Source organism: Solanum dulcamara, chromosome 9, assembly GCF_947179165.1.
Source record: "Solanum dulcamara chromosome 9, daSolDulc1.2, whole genome shotgun sequence".
In the NCBI taxonomy this organism is placed as follows: domain Eukaryota; kingdom Viridiplantae; phylum Streptophyta; class Magnoliopsida; order Solanales; family Solanaceae; genus Solanum; species Solanum dulcamara.
The window spans coordinates 72,526,216-72,542,753 of record NC_077245.1 but is presented as its reverse complement, the minus strand read 5'-3'; the positions used below and the strand labels follow the sequence as shown (position 1 = coordinate 72,542,753).

Genomic DNA, 16,538 nt, shown 5'->3' with positions numbered 1-16,538 from the left:
CAATCCAATTGAATATCTTCAAGATAAATTACAATTTTGAGTTGGAGAACAATCAATAAAAACCAGGATTCCCTTTTAATGTTTCAAAAGAGGTCAAATTAAAAACAATGTAAAGTGTGAAATATTGAATAGTTGTAAAGAATGAGAATTCATTAAGCACAAAAAACACTATAATTTTTTTTTAATTGATTCGATTCAAATCTTAAACCTTCATTGTAAAAAGTGATTTTTACACGATATCGCGAATGTATGGTTTTCTCGATCACAACGAACACTTGCAAGTTAACAAGGTTGGTTTTTTCTCGCGCACCAACGAGCACAAATTTAAGTACTACCTTACCAGTAAAAAATATTATACATGGAAGTAGTGAGTTGGTGATCAACATTTTCAAGGACTGTTGTACTCCATAGTAAGAGCACAAGCTTCAGACCTCAGGGCCTTGGTCTAGTAGTACGAGCGCAATACGTGATGTGTGAGTTAGATATATGTCACGAGTTTGAACCATGCTGCAAGACACAAGCTTGAAATGTAAGTGAAGAAGGATAACGGGGTGAGTCCATTATCTATCAAGTTTCGGAATTTCTCAGTTTTGAAGGGGGGAACATGGCTGCAGGCTCCAAACTAAAACATTCCTTCCAAGGATGGTCCTCCCTCGCAAAAAGAAATAAGGAGCGTCTGGTTTCATCTGAATTGAGAAATAAAATGTGTCAATATAATGGCAACTATTGTGTCATTAATGGCAGCTAAATGCATCATTTAAGAATTGCCTTGTGTTAAAGCACCCAGTCAAGCAGTGAATTACTCAACAACATTCCAGTGTAATCTCATAAGTGGATTTGGGAGGGTAGAGTATAGGCAGACCTTACTCCTACCTTGGGAGGTAGAGAAGTTATTTCCAATAGACCCTTGGCTCAAGGAAAAGCATATCGAAAATGGAAAAAACTGAAGTGAAGGGATCATGACAAAATATTATAGAAAGCATGATAAAGTATTATGAAAAAAGCAACAATAACTACATCAAAAAAGTATGATAAAAAGAGACAATAGATAGTAACAGAAATTGACGAACAAAAATTATAAGAAAAATACTACGACTAAGTAGAATGGAAAGGTATGCGAGACAAACTATCTACTAACCTTCTACTCCAAATTTCTATCATCCACAAACTCCTATGTAAGGTCATGTCCTTGGTAAGCTGCAACTACGTCATACTCAAGGCCCCATATAATGAGAATGAGTGCATGGTAATTGGTAATCCGGAGGTTGCATCTTGTTTAATGGGAGAGCATCCTAATTTTAATCAAGACGACATCCCAATGAGGGAAATATTGCACTAGGGTAACTTCGACATAAACAGACCCTGTGAGCTATTTGAGGTTCCCGTGAACACTTCTTCTCCACTATGTTCCACCACTGACCTCAAAATTACCCTGCTAATTAAAACTTCTTGCAATAACCTAAATTTACACGTAAATTTTAACCCAAAAGTTGATAAAAAGGGGGAATAGGTGGTCTTCGAGAACTAGGATTGCTCCATTTGTTGTTTTTACTCACCACTAGGTGGAATCAGACCGTCAACATTCGAATGATGCTTAACTACCTATGTCGGATGAGTTAAGCTATTAGTTTCGGCACAAAACGGTCTCTTTCCCAAGTTGACCGTCTCTCACAAAAACTCACTTCTTGGGTAAGGCCAACAAGGGATTGCAAGTATTGAAATATTGTGCATACAGGTAAAAATTCTTACATGTAGATGTATAAATGGTTGAATTCCCATGAGACAATAGCAACATGTTTAATGCAGTGATAAGGGTGGTTCTAAAATGATATAGGTTGTAGGTTCAAATCGCAGTTGCGAAATTGTAACATTTTTCTTTGGATAGCCTTATTAAAATTCTTGGCTGCACAATTATATTTTACCCCAACACAACAATTATTCGGCATGTTCTGGTACTCTCTTAACTATGGATTGCAAACAAGATCACTCTAACAGATGTCTGTTTATTGGACCTGATAAATGTGACATCTAATATGGAAACTCATATTTATAGACATTGACAAGTTTTTTGGAATCAGAAATTTAGTACTGTTTTGTCTCATGAATTAATTTGTGAAAAAAAAATGTATGTTTTAAGCATGCATTTTTCTATGGACAATGTTTTGACTAGAATATTTGCTATACAAAATCTATGAATGCATATAATGCGCTTTTTATTGAAAGATCTCAGATTAATCTTTTCAATGGTAGTATTTGATGTTTGGTTATAATATCTGATCGGATGTTTGATGTACACCAAGGATTTTTATTTTCCTTAATTTAGGAGTAGTTTTGGAATGAAAAGAGCTATTTTTAAAGATGTCGCGGAATTCTTGACACCGGAAAAGATAAGAGCGAGAACTTCTAACCAGAGAGAGTATTGTGGCTAAAAGAGAAGTTCAAAGATTTGACCAGAGAGATTCTGTTAAGTGTTATACTCCCTCCGTTCCATTTTCCTCTTTAGTCTGCTCCAAAAAAGAATGTCACCTTTTATAATTAGAAACAACTTAACTTTAAAATTCTCTTTTTACCCTTGATAAATGACTTACAATCACACAAATGTCTAAAGTTTGTTTTAGACCACGAATTTCAATAGTCTTCCTTTCTTTCTTAAACTTTGTGCCTAGTCAAACAGTGACACATAAATTGGGACGGAGGGAGTAATAATTACCATCTGCTACATGGAAAACTTATCAGTTATGTAGATAGCCATAAACTGCCACAACCAAGAAGAAAAGAGAGAAATTTTACTCTCAAATATTTGAGTCATGTCTGATAGGAGGTAATGTTGTGGAATACCAGACATTCAGATTTGGGCACGAAAAATATACTTTGCATTGAGTAAACATCATCTGCACATGAATACTAAGAAAGCTTGCTAAAGGATCAACTGGATGTCACTATTAGTATTGACGGAAAACTACTTCCTCACCTCTACTGGGCCAACTTTCTCAGGATACCCCAAAACAGAAGAATGAGGAGACAAAGAATATGTCTATTAGCCTATATCAGCCTTCACCGTTAGGAGATTAAAACACCAAATGTTGCTTCTCTCAGAAGAGATAAATACTTGTTCTGAGTCAAAATTGAACCCCCCATATGGAATTTAATTATTAACAGGGATCAGGTCATACAATATTTGTGGGACAGCTTCCCCAAGTTTTGAAGAAGAACCTAGGAACCAAAATGCAATATGATATCAAGATTCTAGGATCACTTTAACCAAAAGCAATTAATAAAGAGCAGGCAGCATAGTAATTAGCAGAAAAAGCATATAAAAAAAAGATGCAATTTTTTTTGGAGAACAAAGAAAATAATGACAACCCCAACTTGTTTGGGACTGATTCATAGTTGTTGTATCTAAAGAAAATATTGCAATTGATTTTGTAAATTTCAAATAAATAAATAGACAAACCTCATTTGTAGAGATCTGAATTAGAGGCCTGAAATATTGATTGAAGAGTCCACAGCTACATATCAAACCAATGCATCAGGTTGAGGACAGGAAAACTCATCGGACATAGTGAGGTACCGGAATCAGAGTCGGTATACATAAGGTTACGAAGTCGGAACTTGATTGTTCATATACCTCTTTATCCTCTTGGATCAGTTGTGTGGAGGAACCAAACGCAGCCATCTTTTCTGACAAAAGCTTAAGAGCCTCCTGTTTATTAGCCAATTCCATAAGCACCTTGATCCTCCTAAAAGAAACATTACTTGGTTTTTGCCCTTTATCTACCATTTCCAAGAAACATCTTTCTGCCTCCGCCAACTTTCCCAGATCACAGAGCAAATCAAACAAAACATCAGAGACCAAAATATATGAGCCAAATCTTCTCTCCATCATGTCATCCCACAACTCAAGTGCCATCTCCACTTTATCGTGTCTCCTGATCAACCTGATCAAAAATATACATGATTGGGTACTCGGTAAGCACCCAGTCTCCTTCATCCTCTGGTACAAAGTCCACGAACTTCTCAAATCATTTATCCAAAAAAATGACCTTAAGAACACATTATAAGTAGTGGCATTCGGGCTCAAGCCATTTATAACCATCTCATCCATCAAACTGTATGCATCCCCGATCCTCTTCGCAATGCAGAAGTTCCTAATCGCAGCATTATAAGCAGCCACATCCGGATAACATCCATACTCCCTCATCTCCTTCAAAATGTGCCTCGCCTTATCGGGTTGTCCAGCCAACCCCAAGCCTCCAATTAAACTTGTAATCACATCAGGAGTAATATCCTTCTCTCTCATCTCCTCCACCACCCTAAACGCCTTCTCCATCTCTCTCCCTTTACAATACACATCCACCAAACAATTAAACGAAACAACATCCGGTTCAACACCCAAATCCCTCATCTTCTTAAAGAAAACCTCCACATCCTCCGACGACTTCCAACCAGACAAAAGTATATTAAAAGTCTGGTTATTTGGCCTAAAATTGTACTTCAACCTATGGTACACATTCCTAGCATCACTCATACTCTTCTCCTGACACAAAGCCCTCAACAATGCATTAAAACAATCAAGACCAAACTCATTCAATATTCTCGTAAAACCCCCAAAAGGCTCAACAGTTTCCCTAACAGAGCAAACCTTAGCAACTCTACCTAAAACAACTTGAACTGTTCTGGGTGTTATCAAAGATTGATCTTTTCTCTTCATTCCCACTAAAACCTCCCAAATCTTATCGAATTTACGATTCCTACCAAGTACATACAAAATGGTATCTAAAGAAAACCCAGTATGTTAAAACCCTTTTCGCTTATATGCATATTTAAACAACTGTAAGGCTTGTAATGGATTCGAGTGAGAAAAACGTATCCTTTTGAGAACTCTGTCGACTAAGTCGTTTGATAGTTTGATTTGTGATGATTTCAGTCCTTCTGGTGTCTGTGTTATTGTTATGATGCGATAAAGCGTTTCAACTTCTTTGTCTATGGATTGAGAGGATTGAGAATGGAGAGAAGAAGGAAGAAAATGGGTTGTTGGGTTTTTCCATTGAGGAGCTATAGAGAGGTTCTTGTAGGAGAAAATTCGAGCCATTGTTGGAAGTTCTTGTCGAGTGTTGAAGCTTTGCTAATTTGTGGGAAACTCATTTAAACATTCGAATTAAGTTAAGTTTCAATTGAAAATTAATTTTCGTATAGTGTTTTAATTAAGCTTTTTCAATTCAAATTTTAAAAATTATTTTACGGTAGATAATTGAATTAAATATTATGTTTCAATTGAATAATTATTTTGTAGTAAAGTGTTCCAATTAAGCTCTTTTAGTTCAAATTTGAAAAAATTGTTTTATGTGAATTTTTGTTTGATCTCTTTTTATGTTTTTTTTTTAATAGAGGTCTCGAAAACAGTCATCCTACTTTGATAGAAATAAGGTCCGCGTACATTTTATTCTCCCCAGATCCCACATTATGCTATTTCACTGGGTTGTTGTTGTTGTATAGTTGAGTTAGCTACGTAACATATAATATTTCTTTTGATGTAAAATTTCAAAAAAGATCTCTATGATTGAAAGAGATGACATTTTATGCGGTTAACTCTATTTAATAGACGAATAAAAATAAATGTAATTTTTTTAAAAAAATAAATTGAATCAAAAGTGTATAAGAGTTGAGGTGTTCAATAGAAATATAATTTAGTTCAAACATTCAAATGAAATATTCTAACAAGTTTAAGAAATGACTATGTATTAAAGCTCAAATAGAAAATATGAGTAATATAAGTGATACTCCAAGTTTAAAAAAAGACGGAGTTTGAGTCACCCTCACTATAAAGTTATCTTTATTAGAAAAAAATGTACTTTAATATAAATTTTATCGATACAAATGTGAGTTTAATTACGCTTCAATATGAATATCGAATTTTGAATTGAAAATCTAAAGAAAAAGAATTAAAATAGGAGTTAGTTACGTATTGTCATGAAGTAATAAGAACAATATTTTATTTTTAAAAAAAATTTTAATATTGTGATAGTAATAAAATATTTAATTAATAATTAACAATAAGCCGTCTTAGCTCAGTAGTCGAGCGCGTGGCTTTTAACCACGTGGTCATGGGTTCTATGTTTAGTTGTCATGTTATATTTTTCAAGAGTCAATTTGATTAATTTTTAAAAATAAATTGAATTATATTAATTTGATATTTTAAAATAAAAATTTAGATATTCAAAAATAACACGAAAAGTATTATAAATTGCAAAAAAAAATTCATATCAATATAATGAAAATCAAATAATCTAACATTAGCAATTAAAGATTGAAGCAAGAATACATGATTAAATAATTAATAGGTTTTGCAAAATACATGATGGTGTATATATTTATTGATTGGTATAAATATGTGATTTACTTCTTGACATCAGATCATCTTGGACGTTTACTGATTCTATTCTTCTGGATGCGCTCTACATTCATCAAGCTCGACTCGCAATTGACTAAATAAATATTCCTCCAAAGTAGTTAAATTACCAAGTATATTTTTTTAAATAAATTAGCCATTTTAGCTCAGTGATAGAGCGCGAGGCTTTTAACCACGTGGTCGTGGGTTCTCGATCCCCACAGACGGCGAAGTTTTTTTATTATTATTATTAAAATTTGAATTAATGATCATGTCATTCGATTTCCTAATTCTTAAATGATAAAATTTAAGTTTGTCTTTCTTTTAATAAAATAATAAGTGCGTTGTTTTCTAATTGAGGAATTTGAAATGAAAATGATATATGTAAACACACATTAATACTCACATATATATTAAAATTTAGACTTCTTAATATTAGAGCACGTTTGGCTCCCCCCCCCCCCACCCACACAATCCCTTCCTTTTATTTTTTAAAACTTTTTAAATTTCTTTTAGAAAATATTTTTTTTAAAAAAATAATCATAATTCACCCCCTCCCCTCTCCTTCATAAAAATGTTATTATTTTTATTTTCTTAAAAAATAAATTATACCCACCCCATCTAACCATCCGCTCTATATATATTATTATTTTGTGTTAGATATGTACATATATTTTTAGGAAAATATTTTTTTCAACTTGCATACCAAATATAACATAAATAGCAATTTTATTTTAAGAAAATTCTTACGGCAAGTACTTGGTAAAGAAATGATCCATTCGAAAAAGCAACACTTGCCCACAAAAGTACTTGGTAAAGAAATCAGGAAATAGTGAAAGATTGTAACTCTGGATAATCTAGCCTTGAACGAGTTGTGCAAAAGTTTCAAGATGTTAGTTTCCTGAATTTTGTTTTTAATTTACATTATTGTGTTGATATGTAAGATTAAGATCTATGATTATGTTTTCGTTGTGTGCATATTCTACAACCCGTACACATTTTCATGGGCCGTAGAACGGTCCGTGAGACTCAACCCTCAGGACCTTGGGCAAGTCCCCCTTATACGATGCTCTTCACGACCCGTGGTGAGGACGACGACCAGTAGACTATTTCGTGGAGGAGGAGATCTCAGTGACTTCTAGAGAGTGGTTCCACGAGGCCCTTCATGGCCCATCATGCGCTACAAGACCCATTACCCCGTCAGTCAAATCTCTCATTTGACCAGAATTGACCCCCTACCTTCTACGGACTACTCTACGGTCCATGGAACGTTTCACGGACCGAAGAAGTAGACCATGCAGTACACTTCGGCAGTTTTTCATTGGGGTGTTTGGGTCTTTTTCCATTAGTTTAATTATGAACATGGACGTTTCTGGGGATTAATTCCTAGCCTATAACTAATTCCTAATACTCCTAAACCCTCATTCTTCCAAATCACAAGATCAAACCTCTTAAGTTTCTCCCAAATTCTCTCCAAGGAAATATATATGGAAAAATCTCCAAGCTTCTATTGAAAGGGGTTAATTCAAGCTTTCTAAGTCCCGCTATATGGGAATTCAAACTATTTATTCTTAATGAACTCATGACCCAAATTATCTACTCTCTTACCCCACTTTCTCCTTTTTTATTTCGCGCATACCGTCAGCATCACTGTTATGAATTAATTATCTGTGATACTCCATCGGTATATTGATACCATATCGGTATCATATAGGATTGAGCTCTTTTTTTTTAAGAAATAAAAATGAAACAATTAAGAGAAAATTATTAAAGTCACAATCTTAATTACTATTCCAAATTGGTAGAAAATATATTCTTTGTGATACTCCATCGATATATTGATACCATATCAGTATCATATAGGAGTGAGATTAGTCCTATGTGATACTCCGCCGGTAATGAGGCAATTAAGGGTAAATATTTTTCCTTTTTGAGGTATAAATGTTCTTTTCCTTATCTTTTTGAGGTATAATTGTTCTTTTCCCTATCTTTTTGTTGCCGTATGTCTGTGTTCAACAACCTTTTCTCCACAAGACTTTTAGCACTAAAATTCGTGCATCCCTTATGTTGTTGGGATAAGCAGAATATGTAGGATCAAATAGCAACTGCAGTTATTATCGGAAGTGTTTTTTTTTAATTGTGTGTATTCCCCAATGGTTTGCTCTTAAAGTTCTCATTTGGGGAAGTTTTCGGTTAAAATGAGAATCTCCGATGAAAATAAATTAATATGTTACTCACTTTTTATCATTATATACATGGTGTTGCTTAAACAATTTTTGAAATGTATATATATTCAAGAGTAAGCTTGGCAATCTTTACCTTAGAATCATCTTAGGAAAACATGTCCTCCAAGTAACTTTAGTTTTCTGCAATAAAAGTAAATTGGAGAGCATCTGGGAAAATCATATAAAGAAGAAATTTTGCAAAGTTACAAGTATTAAAGTAACAACTGCACCTATATGAGCTTGTTTACCAAGACAAGATATAGGAGGAAGGTTAAAGAGGGTTAATCAAAAACAGTCTCTCTATCAAGGATAAGGTTGCGTACATCTTACTCTCTCCAAGCCCCATTTGAACTCAAAATAATGAGTTTGTTAGTGCTTAAATAGTATTTTACATAAGACAATTAGTCTTCAAGAAGAATGCAATAACATTAGTTTCTATTACATTGATGTTTGGGTATTGTATTAACCTGCAAAGATGATTAATTTAATCAAGCCAACTACATAGTATTGTGATAGCTGTAGAATTTCTCGTTATTATATCCAAACAGCACCTTTACTTGGATTGCTATCAAGGCAGAAAAGTTTTACACTAGACCAGATGCAACGGAAAATTCATGGTATTCTAGACACTAAAAATGTCAGGAATACAATAACACTAGGACCAACAAAAGATGCCCTTCAATATCAGGAGGCAACTCGGACACCACCAACATTTTGTCAATGCTTTCAAGCATTGGCGACCATCCCTTCATGGAAGTCAGTGGGTAAGCTTCCTTCTCCATCAGTTCCTTCCGAATCTGCTTTTAGCTCGGATTTGGGTGACCAACCATACATCTTCCTTCTGGCTTCCCTACGAGCTTCTCGTTCTTCCAACTTTACTTCCTTAAATTGCTCTTCAAGTTTTGTTTCATCTTCAGGTGTAAAGAAAACTACCTCCATTTTCCCGAGCTCCTCATACAACTTCTCAATCTTAGCTTTCCAGAAGAGGCCTAATTCAGTGTCCATCTCATGGTAAGGTGTCTTCAGCAGGTACTCATCAATACCCCCTGCCTTGTCAATACATCGCAGGGCATGAGTTGTAACTTTCACACGAATCTGACGATCTAGGATATAGCTGAAAAGTCGTTTCTCTTGCACATTAGGCTTCCAAGTCCTCCTCGACCTGTTCATATAAACAATCACAGTTTTATTTTTTGAGGAAATCAAAGAATGGCAGCTTATTATGATTTACCACATAAGATCGGAACTAAACTGCAGTCAAAAATATAACCTTACCTTTTACATCTTTGGTAACCAAAGAGTAGCTAGAAAATAATGTCCTAGAACAAACATTTTGGCAATATACCAAATTCTAATTTGGGAATTATCAAGTTTTTTGAACAACTGAGATGTACTTCAATCAAAACTTCAAGCAAAACATATATTTTGAATATGGACTAATAGGATCAAGGATTCTCATGTTCACTGCTTTTTACCGTTTACCAAAACCATCCCAAAAAGGGTGATTCTTGAATCAGAAAATATAAATAAACTGAAACCTCACAAGGCATTTCCGAGGCAACCAAATGCAGCTCAAAATGAAACCCCTTCCAAGTTGTTATTACTCATTAACCAAAATTACCAAACTCTCATATGCCTCACTTTCATGTTGTAGAAGCTGCATAGGCTTGAGCAGAAACAGGCATAAAATCACATTTGGCTATAAATAAACTTTCTTTGAAGTGGTTGCCATTGTAAATGACATTCATGGTAAGCAGTTAAAAGATGATTTCCATATTTACACAGTAAAACAGAAGATGTCTTCTGATAACTTCTAGCCAGTAACGAGATTTCACTTTTAGAACTTGATATTTTTTTCTTTATTTTACAGAATCAATCCCAACTTCCAGTTTACCACACACTTTCAAAAATTGAACATTTTAGATGAAAACTTGTTATGACCAACCTCGGCCCAATGTCAATACCTACACGGATGTGACAAAACTAGTTATTGGGCCGAGAAGAAGCAACAGAACTGGAAGCCCTTCACAAAGGTTGATTTGGGACCCAGGCCCAATTAACAACTAGCTAAAAGGACGACGGATGACAAAGAATGGTTTATGCCTATTGTGAAGAAACTGTTGTTCCTCTCATCTTCGTTCTAGAGTCTAATATTCTCATCCTCATTCTTAAATCTATCCTTTGTTACTTGTTAATTCAGTATTTTCATTGTAGTTCAATAGTTTTAAGTGTTGTCGTTGAAATTTGGTTATCTGTAAGTATATAATACTTGAGTATTAGTGTTGAGAATTCGGATTTGCTACATTGGTGCTTTCATTCAGAGGCCTCTCTAATGGAGGACCAATTAGAGCAGGTAACCTACGTGACAGAGTACGTAAATCGTTGTGACGATATGTTGTCAAGCTTTCATGAGTCACATGTACTCTTCCCAGGCCACACATATGTTCATTCACAATGGAGCAACATAACCAACTCACTTTTACCACAATATTATGGTGAGCAATCAGAATGCCAAAGCAATGCGGGCAAGGTGTTTGATGAATTTTCCGATTGGGCTAAAGGTGCTATACTGGAACCACACAAGGTATGTAAATGACCAAAGATACTATTGAAACACATTTCCCTAGTGATTCTGAGGATCTTGTTGCCCTGAGTGATGTGACCAATGACTATGTTGTTGCTGAAAATAAAGACATGAATGAGGGAGAGACTTCACTTATCATTCCTACTGAAGATGATGTGATCGCCGAATTTTTCCCATGCCTATTCGCCTAGCCCTCTCTAGCCTTGATGGCTGATGATTTTGAGGATCTAACATTGTGTGTGAGCATGAAAAATGGCTTACCCCCTTGCTATTGGTTTGGAACTGGACTACATATCTCAGCTCAAACACAGCTTGGGAATGGGTTGCTCACAATTTGCTACTCAACATGTGGGCGAACCACGTCCTAGGTACCTCATAGTTGTTCCTGTCAATACAGCGATTTTGGAGCGGTTAGTGGGGAACCAATTGAGGGTTGCACAAAGGCAGAACAATTGGATCGCATTGAGTTCTCCTTATTTTGTTTTCATGACAACCTTTCGCCAAACAACGATTCTGACTGGAGCATGACTCTTCAACCTTATTTTTCATTGTTTCTCTCGCCTTTGCAAATCGTCCATTTGATCCTGGTATACATGGTATTCTTCTATCATGTGGTGCCAATGAGAATATGTTTCCAAATAGTAGTTCTGTTTCTACTTATTTTTTAGTAGTTACAGTGTTGGTGAACAAGTTTGTGGTCATTGGCTGAAACATGTAGGCACTGATGCATCTAAAACATTTTAGTAGTTCCTTGGAATTTTTATTAGCACTCAATCATGTTAGTTTAGTGCAACATACATGGATAAAGCAGTGGAATGCACTACTTCAACACATTGACCCAAATTATGCTAATATTATTAAGCTTAAGAAAACTAGGCAATGGAAGGGTCTTGAGCATAACTCTTCAGTGAATCTGATGTCACTATATACCATCACCTACAGAGGATGGCATCTCGGTGCACAGTACTATGGAGGAACAAGCATTTTGGCATGGTCGAGAGACCATATCAGAGTCCACATCTTTCACATAGTTATCAGACTAACCCGACTTTTAGTGTCCCAATGTTTTTCAAGACCATGTCATGGAAATTGGACGCAAGCACTGGTTATATTGACTGGAAGCAACTGGAGAAATGTGCCCCATTGTTTAGACCAAAGTTAATTGTTACTAAGGCAAGTGCTTATGCTCGCCGATGTAATCGTGGACGTCCCCGCAAGGTATGTAACAAGCAAGAAGTTTTTCTCTTGGCATACATGGCACATATCAGTGGCTTGGTTGCTTCTTGGGTCAAGTATTCTCCTTTTGAGTTGCAGCTGTTGTTACATGTGCTACACAATTTATGGGTGCTAAAGTTTACACTACAATTGTGTTTGGAAAGAGCCTGTTTGCATTTGAGGGTTTTGGTAATGAGCAGACCGTCTTTTATATTGTTCCCAGGTTGGTGGTTCATGTTGTTGCAAGAAGTATACTAGATCACATACTATTTTTTTCCAACATTACACAGTTTGTCTTGGCTACAATTGGTGGGGAGCATGCTATTACCACTATTCTTGACTCGAACCTTGAGGACAAGGTTCTTATTAAGGACAGGAGTATTGTTATGAACCAGCTTACACGGATGTGACACAACTAGCTATTGGACCGAGAAGAAGCAACAAAACTGGAAGGCCTTCACAAAGGTTGATTTGGGACCCATGCCCAATTAACAACTAACTAAAAGGACGATGGATGAAAAAGAACGGTTTATGCCTACTATAAAGATACTGTTTGTTCCTCTCACCTTTGTTCTAGATCTAATCTTCTTATGCCCATTCTTATATCTATCCTTTGTTACTTGTTGATTCAGTATTTTCTAGTGTAGTTCAACAGTTTAAGTGTTGTGGTCATAATTTGGTTAACAGTTAGTATAAAATAATTGAGAATTTGGGTTTGCTACGAAACTACTCAGTCCACTACGTTAACAGACTAGCATCTAATACAACGCCATTGAACCCTATAAAACAACAACTAATGAATTTCCTGTCTCTTTCGATAGAGGGAATTGTGAGAAACTCCTAAACGGATGAAAACATACCTAATTAATAATAGAAAATTGCCTAGAAATTGAAACAACATCCGAGCAAGGTAATCTAAAGAAGAAACTTAACAAAATCTCACATTTAGCGTAGAAATAGAAAATTGCGAAGAAGAAAAAACTCACGTATTTCCACCCTTCTCACTGACCCTATTACCAAACTGAATGTGGCGGCCAGCAAAGAGGCCACGCTGAGCACGGCCCATGACGACTTTTGCATTTGGTACGCATCTCTCAAGCCGTTGTTTGACTCCAGATGCCAAGTTCTTCTCTCCACCTATATTCTTTACTATCTTTTTCATCATTTCTCTAGATCTGAACGCCATTTCTTCCCTTCCACTTCCCACTTTGGATACAAATTTCTACCTGATTTCAATGGAATTTGAGGTTTAGGGTTTTTTACAAGAGCTGAGAAAGCAGTGGATACTTTTTATTAATTTTCCACAATATTACTGTTGATGCTTCCACTTCTTCTTTTGATGTTGCAGAGTTCATTAACGTTTATTTCTCCTTTTTTTCAGATTGTTTACATTCAATTATGCCGGAAACAGTAAAGCACGAAGTAATGCTAAGTGGAACAATGATGCCAACATTAAATTTATTGATTTGTGTGAAAATGAGATTAGACAAGGATGTAGACCACACACTCATTTAAATAGAAATGGATGGAATTGATGTCTATTGGATGGTTTTCGCGATATGATTGCTAGTGACATTTCTAATGCTAAATGCTTGTATTATATGAATATTTTCCACTTCTTGTATTTATAATGGAGTGGTTTTGGTTGGAAACAAAAGATACTAAAGCAATCACATTACTCCAACAAACTTCATTAGAAAGCGTAAATGGGACATGTATTTATAAAAATATAGTAGAGTGGTTTCGGTTGGAAACAAAAGATATTAAAGCAACCACATTACTCCAACAAACTTCATTAGAAAGGGACATGTATTTATAAAAACATTAACTTAAATAAACATTTTATAGTGGATGTGATATTACATTATAAATTACTTTTGATTAAAATCAACTTTAGAGTTTAAAAATGTTTTAAATCAACTTATTCTGGTGTTAACAACTTTGAATTTGTCAAACACATCAACAACTTATTTTCAGCATAAGCACTTTTATCCAAACACTCAATTGCTTATTTATAAAAATAACTTTCAGCACATAAAAGTTTTAAAAGCACTTCATACATAAATATTGTTTTTTTTAAGTCCATCCAAACAGGCTCTTAGACCAGTTTTTTCATCATCTATCTAAAGTTTCATCTTAACAGAGCTCAAATAAACAAGTTGGTGTGTATCCAATTCTAAGTTTTGTATTGTAGATTTGAAATGATCATTGCAATCAATAAATTGCTGAATTCATACATAGATGATTATCAGATGTGATTCAATAAAGGGAAAGTTACACAATTGACAGTTTACTCAAAAATATCAACAGCCCCTGAGCGATATACATATTTTTTTTCTATAGACCTACTTATAAAGTACACATTTTTTAACCAAAAATCTGAACAGATCTGAAATACACAAGCATATATAGATCAAAATTAAACAAGTATAAAACATCAACCTCATACCATAAAAAAAATTAAAAAGTTTTGCAAGATAATTTAAAGCTGTAGATTGAATCTAAGCTCATTTATACGAACATACAAGGCACAAATCATGCAGATTTGATCTCAGAATGAAAGGTTCATAACTTACAACACTGATAAAGAGTGAAATTGAACTGAGAAACTTGCAAATATTCAGATCATACATCTTCAACAAAGACTAAACAAATCTCAGAGAAACACAGACTAATCTGCCATAACTGAAAATCACATAATATTCAAATCTCATATGTTCAACACAATATAAGCAAATCTCAGAAAAACAGAGACAATTTTGGCATAACTTAAACTGAAAATTCCATGAATATTCAAATCTCATATCATCAACACAACCTAGACAAATCTCAGAGAAACACAGATAATTTTGGAATTCCATGAATATTCAAATCTCATATCATCAACACAACCTAGACAAATCTCAGAGAAACACATATAATTTTGGAATTCCATGAATATTCAAATCTCATATCATCAACACAACCTAGAAAAATCTCAGAGAAACACACATAATTTTGGAATCACATGAACATTCAAATCTCATATCATCAACACAACCTAGACAAATCTCAGAGAAACACAGATAATTTTGGCATAACTTAAACTGAAACTTACGTAAAAAAAAAAAAAAGCAGTCCGGTGCACTAAAGCTCCCGCTATGCGCAGGATCGGGGAAAGGCCCGACCACAAGGGTCTATTGTACGCAGTCTTACCTTGCATTTCTGTCAGAGGCTTAAACTGAAACTTACATGAATATTTAAATTTGATATCATCAAACATATGATAGACAAATCTAAGAGAAACACATACTAATTTTCAATTATTACTAACAAAACACAGATCTATTACCAGATTTTCGCATCAATATCATACAATCTGAAAGGAAAATACAAGAGAAAATGCAATAGATCTAACCTTTCGAAATCCGAAGACAGAAATGAGAGAGAGAGCTTCACTAAAACCCCTGTTGTTTGTATATAATTTCCTTAGGTAAGTGCTTCATAAGTGGTATAAGTGTAACAATTACAGCCCGCAAGTCCACATATGATCTGAGGTATTAATTAATTCTAAGATTATTTTATTTTGTACTAAAATTATAGTGGGATGATTACTGTCTCATAACTAATAAGAAGGTAGGATAGAATAATCTCATAACATATCTTAATCTATAAAATATCTTAATCTATAAAATATATTTATTTATCTTATTATGTATATCAAAAATTATTTGTATTATAAGTAAATTGAGTTGTATTCAAATTCGTTAAATGAAAATGAAACAAGTCTTGGATGCTTGAAACATTATCCAAAAGAAAAAATCCATCATCAAAATTAGACAGTATACTTGAAATATATAGTGAGGTAATTTAAATTATCAGATTAATTGAAATTAAATTCACAACTAAATATATTTTTATCATTAATTTAAAAAAAAAAGAATTGTAGGACTAAAATTCTCTACATACTCATAAAACCACACATTGTTATCCATGTTGGATGGTTAACTGATTCACTTCTTTTCTTACCTATCTGTTTTGTCATTCTATATTGACAAAAAAGCCCTCATAAAACCACACATTGTTATCCATGTTGGATGGTTAACTGATTCACTTCTTTTCTTACCTATCTGTTTTGTCATTCTAT

The 16,538-nt window shown here is 34.4% G+C and overlaps 1 protein-coding gene, 1 non-coding gene and 1 pseudogene across 2 annotated transcripts; 1 reads left to right on the top strand and 2 right to left on the bottom strand.

The window, feature by feature from the left end:
* Positions 1-195: 195 nt before the first annotated feature.
* Positions 196-5,119, bottom strand: LOC129904635 (putative pentatricopeptide repeat-containing protein At1g02420; annotated as a pseudogene).
* A 1,425-nt stretch (positions 5,120-6,544) lies between these two features.
* Positions 6,545-6,618, top strand: TRNAK-UUU (transfer RNA lysine (anticodon UUU)). Its single transcript has one exon. It is a non-coding gene; the product is annotated as a tRNA-Lys (tRNA).
* Positions 6,619-9,020: 2,402 nt separating this feature from the next.
* LOC129904196 (uncharacterized) lies at positions 9,021-15,886 on the bottom strand. Its single transcript, XM_055979736.1, has 3 exons — positions 15,810-15,886; positions 13,399-13,638; positions 9,021-9,775 (listed from the first exon to the last, which is right to left on the bottom strand). The coding sequence occupies exons 2-3, from the start codon at positions 13,596-13,598 to the stop codon at positions 9,340-9,342; spliced, it is 636 nt and encodes a 211-aa protein (XP_055835711.1). The 5' UTR covers positions 13,599-13,638; positions 15,810-15,886; the 3' UTR covers positions 9,021-9,339.
* Positions 15,887-16,538: the final 652 nt, after the last annotated feature.

What these genes read in the sequence shown, in the direction of transcription:
- LOC129904196 (XM_055979736.1), bottom strand. Translation starts at nt 13,598, where the DNA reads ATGGCGTTCAGATCTAGAGAAATGATGAAAAAGATAGTAAAGAATATA. An exon ending in AGTGAGAAGGGTGGAAATAC is followed by an intron (nt 9,776 to 13,398) that starts GTGAGTTTTTTC and finishes TTATATGAACAG; the next exon opens with GTCGAGGAGGACTTGGAAGC.